Source organism: Chenopodium quinoa, unplaced genomic scaffold (assembly GCF_001683475.1).
Source record: "Chenopodium quinoa cultivar QQ74 unplaced genomic scaffold, ASM168347v1, whole genome shotgun sequence".
Lineage (NCBI taxonomy): Eukaryota > Viridiplantae > Streptophyta > Magnoliopsida > Caryophyllales > Amaranthaceae > Chenopodium > Chenopodium quinoa.
Window position 1 is genome coordinate 4230156 of NW_018744878.1, and position 13952 is coordinate 4244107.

Genomic DNA, 13952 nt, shown 5'->3' on the forward strand with positions numbered 1-13952 from the left:
ATAACTAGTTGTATACAAAATTTCCTTAAACTAAGCTTAGTTATGCTTAAATTAATCCAACAGAACTTTGCTGTACTTCAAAGCTTAGCTGTTGTTAAAGCACCATCCAGCACAAGAAGGGGGAAATCACAGCTAAGTTATTTATGTAATTACGGAAGATTGTCAGGAAGCCGATAATAAGGGGAAAACAGAAATAGGGAAAAGGAATCATCAAGAATTGCTGCAATTCTGGCAACAAAAATGCAAAACAAACCAGAACTTGTAACTTCATGTTTAATCTACAAAATTATAATCACTTTCACTTCAATATTTGTTCATGTAGCACCCCTAAGAATAACTCATTTATGTGAATATGTACTTGAAAATCCAACTAATCCTAATCTTCACAGAAAACAAACTTTTTCTCCCCATAAACAAACAAAGTATAAAATGGAAATTTCTATCAATTTCTAATAAGTTGAATGAGAAATTCCTACAGAATTTGGATATTATCCGCGTTTTCTTATCCTTTTAGCTTCCCATTCTCTTTTTCTTGCGCTTCTCCAATATTTACGTAGTTAGCATATAGTCCAAGACATCAGCCTCTTGAGTAATTGAGTTGGCTAGTGTCAGTGCTTGAGGGAGAAGGGAGCAGGCCATATTCACTAGTGTTCTCGCTATATCTACTAGGAGTGGTTGTATTGCTAGTCAAGGCCATTTTCTTCATATCCTCCATGTAGTTTCGTGCATCAAAATCTAAGCTTTCGTAGGGGAAATGCATTGAGCTTTGTCCTGGTCTAATTCCATCATCAAGCTCAAATGCTGAAAGGTTTCCCTCCAAGGAACGTACCACCTGCATTTGTATACAGTTCATGATCAGAATTCGAGAACTTTTTTTGAGAAGGTTTGGTTATGCCAATGTGTGTGCATAGACCCGAATGTGAGAGCTCTATCAAAAGTTACAATTAAAAAGCTCTTCATTTTCAAAATTCCACTTAGGTCTTCAAGACTGTGATGGATTGATTGGGATCAGATTTACCTGGCTCATTCTTGGCCTACGCCAAGAAGAAAGACGAACACATGCAGCAGCACAGGCCACCATACTAGACATTTCATCAACATCATAATTATCTTGTAATTTTGGATCAGCTAAAGTATCAAATTTCCCATCTCCAATAGCTTGTGCCAATAGGGGCCGAGCCTATATTATATATCAAATTTTGTAGCATCAATAAACAAAATTCTCTGTTTCCACCATAAAACTTTGCAGTATAAGGGAAGCACATGGTAGAATTCGAAAAGAGAATTACCCAATTAACCAAACTTCCACATGCAGCAGTTCCAAAATTGCTGATGGGTGGACGGCCAGTGATAAGCTCAAGGAGCATAACCCCATATGAATATATGTCTGATTTATCAGTAACTTTACCGCTTGATGCATATTCAGGAGCTAAATATCTGCAATTATGCATGATAGAAAATTAAGAAGATGAAAAAGTTAAATGATTTACATTTATCCTGAGAGCTGAATGCTGTTTGAAAAGAAAGCAAATGTTTACTGCTTGAGCTCAACTCAGGCTCTAGGATATCAGCACATGTATGTTTAATCCTGTAAAGAATGCTTACCCAAAAGTTCCTACAACTCGAGTTGTCATGTGGGTAACAGAAGGATTACTACTTGAGAAAATTTTTGCCAGTCCAAAGTCAGAAACCTGAAGAAAAGACCTTAAGCTCAGCATGAAAGCATAGGATGAATATTTTTTTGATTCATACTGTCACACAGACATAGAATGTCAGAAATTTATAGTGGCGAATACAGGAAAAAATCTCACCTTTGCCTCGCAGTTAAAGTCAAGGAGGATATTTGCAGCTTTTATATCCCGATGAATGATAGAAGGACTACCTGCAACAAATTGTATATATTCCACATTAACAAAAGTAAGTGAAATTAAAAGGCACTACTTGTGAATCTATTAGGCAAAGGAATACTCACAATCTTCATGTAGATATGCTAATCCTTTTGCAGAGCCTATTGCAATCTTCAATCTAGTAGGCCAATCCATAACAGGTTGCCCTTCTCCTGCAATTTTAGTCATATTTTAATTATACTAGACAAGATTATGTGTTCAAATGTACAATGAACTACTTGAAATTTCATGCTAAAAGAATGAGGTAAAAAGTGATTGATCAACTTACCATGTAAGTGGAATTCCAATGTATTGTTGGGCACAAACTCGTAAATAAGCAATCGTTCAGAACCAGAAATGCAATACCCAACTAAGGAAACAAGATGCTTATGATGAACTTGGCTAATTGTTTCAACTTCAGCTCTAAACTCTCTTTCTCCTTGATGCCCTCCTATCTTCAGCTGTTTCACTGCAACTTCCTTCCCATTCGGAAGGACCCCTTTGAACACGTACCCAAAACCGCCTTGTCCAAGCAAATTCTGCTCTGAAAAGCCATTGGTGGCCCTCAATAACTCTTCGTACGTGAAAGTCCCACTTGATAGGGCGTGCCCACTCCCCCAGTCACCGGAGAGTTGCCATTGGTATCCATGATTGGCCCCTTAGGAGTACTTACATTGATCACACTTTGGAGCCCTTGAGTGTTATCAGGATCCTTCTTTGCGTACAGGGGTAATGAACCTTTCTCTAATCAATCAATCAAATTAAGAAAAAGAAAATGTTAGCATAGATGCTTCAAATATTGAATCATACTAGAGTACAAATCAAGATTAGTATTACATACTTGAGGAATTCCAATACTTAATGATGCAATATGTTATTAAGATAGAAACTTTTGTAACTCATTTAAAAGGGGACCATCACATTGAAAATAATGCAGCAAATATGTATGATTAAGATTTTATATCTTATCCAATCATCCTTAAGTGAAATATAAATCTAAGATAAATTCAATATCTAAAATCAAAGCCTCAATTTTGAATCATGCAGCTGACCCCATCCTTCTAGGATTAAGGTTTTGACATTGTTGTTTTAAAGAATTTTGTATGTTATATACTTTTATTGAGAGGAAAAATCAAACTGATTTACCTTCATATCCAGTGAATGAAGTTGCATGTTTTCTTCCAGATCCATTATCACCAAACTTCTTTTCTCTCCTCTTACAAAAGACAAACAGAATGCCAAAGACAATTCCAAGAAGTAGAAGCAAAATCCCACCAACAGCCAATCCCACAGCAAATCCACTAGCCCCATTATTAGACCCCTTTTTGTTCAACAGCAGCAGCCTGAATGTTCTGATGATCACTTGATGATGATGATATTAACCCTCCATTGTCGCTACCATGATCATGCAGGGGAGCTTCAGAGGAGCTTAATGTTCCAGGCGGGCTAGGAAGTAAAGGAAGTGGAGCAGGAGATTCTGATGAAAAGGGAATCCATGCGCCACCACCTGGCGTCTGTGGGACTGGTAGCGCAACAGGTGGTGAGGAAGGAAGGACAGCAGAAGCAGGAAGAGGTGATTGTGGTCTTGGTGTTGTAGGAGTGGCTTGGTGTCTTAATGAGCCTGGTTTAGATGGGGTTGGTTGAGCTGCAGGCCGGATTACTGGTAGCCTGGAAGATGCTGGTGTTGATGGAGGTGAGGGAGTAACAGTTGGATCACTAGTAGGTGGTAATGGTTTAATGTTAGGTTGTTTACTAAGTGGAGGAGAAATGATAGTTGGTGGTGAAGTTTCTTTATTGGGTGGTGTTTCTTTTTGTGGTGGTTTTATTTTAATTGGTTTACTTGGTGTAGGAGAAATAAAATTTGGTGGGGTTGTTCTTACTGGTGGTGGGATGTTTGTAGGTATTTGTGGCGGTGAAGAAACAGGTTGTTGTGGCTGCGGTTGTGGTTGTGGTTGTGGTTGAGGCTGCGATGGTTGTGGTTGTGGTTGAGGTTGAGACGTCGGAAGTAATGTAGGAGTAGGAAGAGGAGAAAGAACAGGAGAAGGTGCAGGAGGAGTAGTTCCTCCTACAACTACTGCTGGTAGTGGGGGTGATACTACTGGTGGTGAAGACGGTACTGATATTGGTAATGTGACAGATGGTGCAGGAGGAGGGGTAACTTCATCAGTTACTGGCGACGGTGGTAGTAGTTCAGGGAGCGATGTCGGATCTCCAACATCGATCTCCGGGGAAGCAGCCGGTGCTGGAAAAGACATGGCTCAAGGGACAAAGATAATGTTGTAAGAGTTGGTTAGATTAAGCAGGAAGTATCATGCTTTGTTGTTGAAGAAATGACAGTGAGTAGAGCAACTACTACTAACTAAATTCTCTGTCAGTTAACCTTTTGAGAGTGTATGGAAAATGTAACAAAAGTTGTCAAGGTAGCCCGTGATTGACGAGCTTTGATACTCCTATGGCTAGTATAGTATGTTATGTTTGTCCTTAATCTTTGTGATTGAAAATTGGACATTTGTGTGGGACCACACTTTTTTGATAGGGTGCAAAAAAAAAAAAAAAAAAAAATTTATCCTGTGAGATTAGGTTAATGAGTGGTTTAATATTTCACAAGATAAGGAGTAATAATTAGTCCATTACCAAATTAGTTGAGGTGCTTCAAGTCTAATCATGCATTAATTAAATTTCATGATTTCAGATCTTTATGTTATTCATAAACATTCATGAATTAACAAGGTAATAACTTGTACTTGGGATCATAAAGGCCGCTTTTTTTTTTTTTCTTCAATTCTTAACAGTAATGAAGACTGCATTATGTTGTTAATTCCTGATCTTGAAGGATTCAGGTTGTTGAGCTATGAATAATAATGATCATAAATACTTAGTTGTCAAATTATCACATTGTCCCAACTTCTCAAAATCAAAAGCGAGGTATCACAAAACTCAATACGGAGTAGTAAATTATCAATGTACTGAGAAAGGTGATGTTTTTGCCGAATATCAATAGAGTACGAGAGTACGTGACAATTAATTCCGAAGAGAGCAATGGTCGTAGCCAGTGCAAGAAAGTGCAATAACAAGAAAGATGGTGGGAGAACCAAGGTAATTACCACATTATCCTGAGTGGGATGAAGCATGGGGTGAGTACTTTACAAGCTTTAGGTAGCACTGCATATATTCAATAATTTTTTGTGGTCAGCAAAAAGGTAAAATAATCTGGACCTACAACACTCACATGCACCCATTATTATTAGGAGCACCACTACAAGAAAAATTAAACACATTACTTTAGGACAAAGTGTTAAGTTGTTTCATTATTCACCATTTTTAAATTTCTATATTCATTAGGTTAAGCATATGGCTTCTTCTGGAGCAGGAATTTCCCTATTATGGTCTAAAAGTTCTATGAACTTTACCTTCTGTCTTTTGTGCTTTATAGAAATAAATTTCTACCTAATCTCAGAAACAACATATTGCATCCTGATTTAAAAATAAAATAAAAAATGCAGTATTATATAGATGAAAAATAATATAAATATATGATTGTTAGGCACCTGCCTTTTCATTTTAATAAAATTAGAAATTATATATGCTACTTCCATTGTTCCTAGAATACGAGTACTTCAAAAGTCATAGTAGTATTTGATTGAGGATCATATTTTAAAAGCTTACATACTGTATAATAACCATACTGTACTGTGTAAAATTTACGCCTCCGCCACCGTACACTAATGTAGTCTATCTGATATCCTCAAATGGATATGAGGAGACAAAAGGTCAAAATTACGAAGTACCGGAGTAGTAAAATTTGGAAAAGACTTACCTCTCAACAAATGTGGCATAATCTTTAATTATCAGGGGGTGTTGTTAAGAAAACCTGAAAATTACTACAGTATGGTCAAGAAGAAACTGTTTCCACAGTGGTGCTCGTGCTCCCTCCAACTCTAAATGTTTACACTATCATTTTTAGGGTGTCACTTAAAAGAATGCTTCATTCTATCTATGGTCAAGTGGTCGCAATAACCTTTTCATCAACTCTCCTTTACCAAAATAATAAAAATCCACAGTATAAATTATCTTAGGTGCTAATTTTAGATATTTAGAGACGAAAAGAGTAATTTCTTTTTCTTGTGATTGTTCTGTGTTTGTCTTATATGTTCAACAAGTGGTCAGCCAACTAAATATACCTTTATCCCACTTACAGCCCAAAAAGGCTAGAAAGGGATTCGAAGGTTTCTTAGGAGCAAGTACCATCATATTGGGTGTCTAATGCCCTGCACAAAGGCTGTCATTTTCCATTATCATCCCTTGAAGCGGGACCAAGAAAACTAGAATGACAAAGATGGAGTAGCTTTCAGTACAGACGCTATAGGGCTAGACAGCATAAATGGCCCAGCCCAAGTGGCCAAGAAAGGGTGATGCAAACATATTTTTCTTGGATGTCCTTTGACATAGGTTCATCCTATTAGTTCATCTAGCTATCCTTGCTAGGATCTTTTGGGAGAAGAATGTTCTTTTCTCTCCTTACTTTTTAAGTCTAGGCTTTGACGGTCTAGGGTGGGGGAATTAGGTCATAAACGTTTCATTATCATCAAAGAAACACATATCAAACCCTTGCAACGTTGCACTCACCAATATTTTCTTGGTATGTCAAAGCAGCACTTGCAGCAGCCGTTGCATTCTAAATCAATGCTCTTACAAAATAAGATTTGTGATTGCAAGAGGAAAGATATACCATACACAGGTGATGGACTCTGGAGTCCAAACATGGGCACTTCTCTAGGAGTCCTTAATGTTTATGCAAATGGGTGTTTCTCTAAGTCTTTAAAATTTGTGCACATGAGTACTTCTACAGACGAATAGGATGATATTTGGAGGATAAATTTGGGTGAGGGTGTTCAAGAGTCAAGAGTGCCCTCCCTGTTCAGTGTTTATCCTGAATTCTTAATCTCCAAGGTGGCAACCCTGTGATTACTGTCACTCCTTTGCATCAGGTTTATATTCTAATTCCAAGAAATAAAAACATATACTACGAACTCAAATGAAGATTCACCTATTTGAAACTAGAAGCAGCCTCGTATTGTAAAAGCAGTATACACATGTTACAATTTGTCAATTCAAAATTTCAAACTATCAAATGGTTTCTTACATGCCAATCAGTAACTAAGAATGATTAACTCATTAGTGAAAAAAAGAAGTGTGAAAAATGAAGGATTCAATTTAAATATAAACTTTAAGCACAGAAAACACTGCCACTTACCAAATTGTATGTAGCAGATTAGGCTTTCAACATTACAGTTGCTTAAGCTAGCAGCTTTTCAGCCTTATCAACCTCAGCATCAAATAACAGCTTTGATTGAAATCTGAAAGGTGAAACCAAGCCTTTCACAAACAAATGGAAAAGGACTTCAGAAAATGGAAACAGATCATATGCTGTTAGTTTGAATTCTGCTGAATTGAGTCAATAACCTCAGAAGTGGAAATACTTTTGGTAATTAATAATTAACAGAGTAACAGACGTTCCATGGCCAGGTCTCTGATTTAACCTTGAAGCCCCCAGCACAATTTCTGCTGGGAAATGAGATGAATGCACTAATGCAGGACTCATGAAGTTTCACAAAGACCCAATTCCTTCAGCAGCATGCCCAGTTGTTCGGATAACCCAGCTTCACTATAACCAGTGACCAATAAATCATATGTTGATTTTGTGAACTGGCATGAGCCCTTTATATGCTCCAAAAATAACTCGAGCCTATCATATGCTGCTCGCCTAAAGTAAGATCGGATGATCACCTTGATATCATCAGCTGATTTGAATGTTGACCCTTGTTTCAACATTCTTCCAACGGCATATTCCATATCATCTAATCTATCTGCCCTTGCATGCATACCTATGATTCCACAATGCACTCTCGAAAGAACTTCTGGACTTTCCTTTGATGCAGTTAAGATTTGGAGAAGCTCTTCAATTCCCTCAATTTTTCCTAGTTCAGAACACAGATGTGCAAGTCTGTCTGCTATATGTGGACTAATTGCCCAACCATTATCAATAATGCTGAGCAAAAACTCTTTAGCTCTACCAATATCCTGCTGTTCACACAAACCATCAATTATTCTGTCCAAAATGTATATATTAGGTACAAATCCTGATGATATCATTTCTTCATAAAAATTTTCGGCTGTATCATATCTTTTTGCTTTAACACAGCCGGAAATTAGAAATTCATACAGCTGCAAATCAGCAGGAATACCAGCAACTCTCTTAGCTGAGGCCCATGCTTGCATAGCCTTAACATTACCAGACTTAGCATACATCGAAACGAAAGCATTATAAGTTTTAGAATCTGGTTTATAGTCTTCTGACCTCTCCATAACCTCAAACAAGCCAAGCGCAGTCATTTCATTTCCCACACGCAACGAAACCAAAATCAACGAGTTAAAGATATCAGATGTTGGTTTTAACCCAACAGACTCCATTGCCATAAATGTACGCATAGCTAACTCGAGATTTCGTGTTTCCTCACAATGAGAAATTAGTTCAGCAAACAACTCATGATTTCTTTCATTGTGCTTCAGCAGTTTCTCTAATCTCCACTCCAAAGCCTGGTTAATAATAACTAGCCATAAATACAAGCCAAAAGTACTAGAAATCTAAAGTACCAAATACAATTCCCAGTTTTTTCACAAATATAAGAATACTAACACAAGTCTGTATCTGTAAACTAACAACATTTCATAGTAGAGTGACTAACTAGTAAAAGCATATACAGTACAACATAAATTAATCAAACCCCAAATAGAAGAAAACTAGTGATATCATTATCTATTTCTTAATATCCAAATTCACAAGGCTTAATTCCCATAAATCAATGGATACTAAACATATCAAGCATCCAATCACATATTAATTCAAATAATATACTGGGTTTGATGAATTTACCAGGTTTGCCTTGGATGTAGAAGAAGAATTGATAGCAGAAAGAAGAGCATCCCAGGAAAAACCAATGCTTTTGAGAGTCGAATTTTCTTCAGAATCAAGAATGATTTTGATGCGTGATTTTGGTTCTTTTAACAATTTTTGCAGTAAATTGTTGGGAATTGAGTGGTAATTGCAAAAGGGCAGTTGAGATTTAGGGGGATTGATTTGAATTTGAGAAGTTAAAGATAAACCCTTTCTAGTTGAAGCTAAAACCCTACGTACAAAGCTCATGTCCCCTGCATTTGTTTTGGTTTAGTTTGTGATGGGGTATTTCATTTTTTGTAGGCATTTGCTTGGAGTTTGATATGTGATTAGTTCAAGTTCCAACCACCAAGTCCAACTGTCCAAGGCGGCAGCGCCACCTATTACCACGGCCAGTGGTAGGCTATGACTAATGACCTAATGTCATATAAATAATAACACGGGATGATAAGAATGTACCACCACAACCATTCAAGGTACTATCGTAATTATTAAAAGTTGCGCAATAATATTTTAAAAAAAAAAGTGATCGTCATGTTCACCAAATAAATATGTGATTGGAATTTTTTATTTTTATTTTTTTTTTACAAGATGGTTGGACTATTTTGTTGATCTCTAAATTCAAAGTGAACGGTAAATAATCTGAAAGTTTGATAGTACACAAGGGTGTACCATGCTCATGGTACACCTGCTGAGTTGGCAGGATTAATTCCATTAATTTCTAATTACGGGAATTTAAAAAAAAAAAAAGGAGACAGTTTAACATCACGTGAATTTTGCTAAATTGTTGCCGATTTTATAGCTTTCAGTTTTTGCTAATTTTTGTTAACTGATATTTTCAAAAAAGATTTAGAGAGGGAAAATCATAGAGATTTCAAACTTTTTAGTGAGAGAAAATTACAGAGAGAGAATTACAGAGAAAATTTTGAGGATCAATCATTTGAATTCATTGTAGAAGAAGTTAATAATGGTTTATCAATCTGAATTTCGCCATGATTCTAATGCTAGATTTGTCGATGATGCAAATGATTATGATATCAACGATGAAGGTGAAGTCGAGGGTATCGTAAACCTCAATGAAGGTGAATTGTTTAATTCATTATATTTTTCATTTGTTAATCATTAATTTTGATTATTAGATTTAGTTATTACTAATAATTTTAATTTTATTATCGAATTACTTTATATTTTTAATTTCACAGTGATTTTCATGAGGTTGAAGATGAAGTTCTTTTATTATTTACATATGTTCTTTTTTATTTGTTATTATATGTAATTTGAAATCAATGTTGATTTTATTTATTAGTGCATGTGCAATTGTTAATTATATAGGTACTTTGTAGTACTCTTTATATACTTTTATTGTAATGGAATGTACTTTCCTGAAAGAGTCGTGTACTTTTGTTGTACTCTGTTTTGTATTTTCTGTAATTAATGTGTCGTTATCAATGTGCATTTAATAAAGAACATTACAAATATATTAAATAACATTTTATACCTTTAAAAGAACATCATGTTATTATGTAAGAACATCAGCTTAATATATATGTATTTTGATATCCTATTTCAGGTTTTACCGAGGCAACTGAATCAGAATTATTTGACAGAAAAGTTAAGTCTGATGAAGAGGCTTATGATTTGTATAATAGTTATGCATTTAAACATGGTTTTGGTATACGTAAAGATAGGTTGAATCGTAGAGATGACAAAGATAGGACACCTAGGCAAGGCTTTTTGGTGTGTTCTTTTGCTGGCTTTAAGCAAGAGAAGAAGCATGGTGAACAATCAAAAGTTTACCAAAAGAGGAATTTCCGCACAGGTTGCAAGGCTCATATACAATTTGATATTGATAAGGTGTCTGGTTTGTATGTCCTGGTCAATCACACTATGGTTCATAATCATAGTAGGGTTGCTGTTTCAAAGAGACATTTGATTAGGTCTCATAGGAAGGTAATGGTACAATTTTTAAAATTAATTTAAATCATGTTCTTAAATGCGCAATAAATGTTCTTTAACAAATACATGATGTTCTTTTTTTTGAAACAATGTGTTTTTTTGTATGTACACAGGTTACTAATGAACAAGTTGTGATGATGAGTAGCTTGACTGAGAGTAGTATACCTGTTGCTGATGCAGTGCGTGTTTTAAAACATCAAGCTGGTGGAGAGGCAAATCTTTCATTTCTTTGTAGGGATGCGTATGGTGCTTTATCCCAACATAAGAAAATGATGTTTGACGGTTGTGATGCAAAGCGCTTGCTTAGCTATTTTAAGGAGAGGAAATCTAGTGAGTATGACTTTTTTTATGACTTTGATGTTGATGAAAAAGGTCCTTTGCAATCTTTCTTCTTTCGTGATAATAGAATGAAGGTAGATTATGATGCTTTTGGTGATTTATTAGTCCATGATACAACGTACCGTACAAACAAATATGGTATGATTTGTGGACCTTTTGTTGGTATGAATCATCATAACAATAATGTCATGTTTGGTATTGGCTTCTTGATCAATGAAAAATGGGAATCTTTTGAGTGGTTGTTCAATACTTTTTTGAAATCCATGGGTGGCAAACATCCTGTGACAATAATGACTGACCAAGCTCAAGCAATGGCCAAAGAAATTAAGGTTGTCTTCCCAAATTCCAGACATCGACTATGTACGTGGCATATTGGGGAGAATGCAAAGAAAAATATCAAAGGACTTAGAGCAAAGGAAGGTTTTAATGATTTGTTTGATATTGTTTTGAAGTATACCGATACTATTCAAGAATTCGAGCACTATTGGTCAAGGTAACGCTATGAATTAATAATTTTAAAATTATGTTATTTAAATATTTTACTGATTCAATGTTCTTTAAGTTGCTAGACGATGTTCTTTATTTTCATGTTTAATGTTCTTTTGTAATTTATTTGATGTACTTCTCAAGTACACCCAATATGCTGGATTAATATAGAGAGATGTTCTTTTTTATTACATGTGACATTCTTTTTACTTAAAATAATGTTCCTTGTGTTGTTCGTTTAATGTTCTTTTATCATATATTTGATGTTCTTCTGAAGTGAACTTAATGTGCTGAATTAAGTATACAGATGTTCTTTTCTATTATATTTGACATTCTTTTCACTTAGTATGATGTTCTTTTATTTTACAGCATGCAGAAAACGTACAAATGCACAGATAATAAATGGCTGCAAAATCTGTATAATATCAAAGAGATGTGGTGTCCTGCATATTCCAAAGACTATTTTAGTGGCGGTGTTATGTCATCTCAGAGGAGTGAAACTACTAACAAATCAGTTTCCCGTCGACTACATGCCACTCATGGTCTATGTGATTTCTACACTACTTTTATTGAGGTTGTTGATGAGTGGAGGAGTAGAGAAGGTAGTAATGATTATGATAGTATGACTGGAAATCGTCATTTAGTTTGGGCAGATATTGGATTGTTGGAGCATGCAAGGAAGATTTATACTATTCAAATCTATTTACATTTTGAAGACAATTTTGTCAATGGTGTTCCCTGCACGACAAAGGTAATAGGATTTCAACCTCCACTTTATGAATATCATGTTGGGCATCCAAAAAAGGATTTGATCATGCATACTGTTGCATTTGATGAATCAACAGTTACAGTTGATTGTACTTGCAAATATTTTGGTGAGGTAGGTTTGTTGTGAAAGCACTCACTTCGTGTCTTACACTTAAACAACATTACTTATATCCCAAAGAGATACATTTGCAAGAGATGGACAAAAGCTGCTATGTGCACTAGAGTTGATGATAATGATGTTGCTGAAATGGGTGTCACTCCTTGTAGTGTATGGAGATTGTATCATATTTGTACATTTATCACACTTGTAGATCGAGCACAAAATGACTTGAGTGCTCGAGCTGTCATTGAGGAAGCAATTGAAGAATGCACTGCTAAGATTAATCTCTTGATGGGAGAAGATAAAGATGTGCCACCTGAGTTATCAAAAACGAATGAACAAGATGTTACTCCAGAAAAAGGTGATGGCAGTCTATTAGAACCAGCAGTAATATTTGAGCAATTGGCTGAAGAACATGGAGGACTTGAAAAAGAACATGGAGGTTTTGAAAGAGAACATGGAGGCATTGTTAAAGAACACACAGTTCAGGTAGATGTCAAGGATCCTATCAAAAAAAGGAAAAAGGGTCAAAAGAATACTAGGTGGAAAAGCACACAGGAAAAGGTTTCCAACAAGCTCAAAGGTCAAAAGATAAAGTCATGGGAAAGAAAAGCGCAAAGGGTGTTTCAAAGATGAAACAAAAAGCACAGACTACGATTAAGGTATATATTGTTCTTAATTATATTATATTACATTCTTTTATGGTTACAACTTGTTCTTTCATTTTATACATATTGTTCTTTTACTTAAATAATTTTTTTTTTTGGAAGGATTTCCTTCCTGTACCTGATGGAAATGTTCTGGCACATTCCAACGAATTTGGAAGATCTTTGGAGTTTTTTGAGCCTGATGACTATTTTGGAGTGAATATTAGAGAATTATAAATGGTATGTACTATTTAGTCTACGTTAACAATTTTTTTTATTTCATATTTGTCCTTATATTTTTTAATTTTTTTTTTTAATAAGATCTTATAAATTAGAACACTCTATTTCAGTTTTTTTTTTAACAAGACATATTTTTCATATTAATGGTGGTTACTGTGGCCTATAAAAAGACATATTTTGTGTTAGTTTATAAGACATATGATGCAAAATAACTAGAAATAAAATTTCACTGAACAAAAAGAACATCAGATGTTTTTAAAAGAACATTATATGTAATCAATAGAACATTATATGTTAATAAAAGAACATTGTTTGTAATCAAAAGAACATTGCATAAAATCAGAAGAACACATGTTGTATTAAGAACATTGTACATGTTCATTCTATTCTTTCTTCCAAATCAATATGCTTCCAAAGTTTATTAGCCCCAACTATACAAAAAATAAACAGTGCTAATTGTTCAACATCCACCAAATTTTCAAAAAGACATACTTGTTCAAAAACTAACACAAGTGTCTCTAATCATTCCTAATTTCCTTGAAATATTTCTTGGCCTTCATGCAAAAATCTGCATG

At 35.1% G+C, this 13952-nt stretch overlaps 2 protein-coding genes and 1 pseudogene across 2 annotated transcripts; 1 reads left to right on the forward strand and 2 right to left on the reverse strand.

Annotated features, from left to right (window-relative positions):
- Nucleotides 1-210: 210 nt before the first annotated feature.
- On the reverse strand, nucleotides 211-9195 carry LOC110705626 (annotated as a pseudogene).
- LOC110705866 (pentatricopeptide repeat-containing protein At5g16640, mitochondrial-like) lies at nucleotides 7485-9090 on the reverse strand. The gene is made up of 2 exons (XM_021883798.1): nucleotides 8821-9090; nucleotides 7485-8531 (listed from the first exon to the last, which is right to left on the reverse strand). Exons 1-2 carry the CDS (start codon nucleotides 9088-9090, stop codon nucleotides 7485-7487), a joined length of 1317 nt encoding a protein of 438 aa, XP_021739490.1.
- Nucleotides 9196-9808: 613 nt separating the features above from the next.
- Nucleotides 9809-13126, forward strand: LOC110705867 (protein FAR1-RELATED SEQUENCE 5-like). Its single transcript, XM_021883799.1, has 5 exons — nucleotides 9809-9923; nucleotides 10412-10791; nucleotides 10911-11629; nucleotides 11992-12502; nucleotides 12569-13126. The coding sequence occupies exons 1-5, from the start codon at nucleotides 9809-9811 to the stop codon at nucleotides 13124-13126; spliced, it is 2283 nt and encodes a 760-aa protein (XP_021739491.1).
- Nucleotides 13127-13952: the final 826 nt, after the last annotated feature.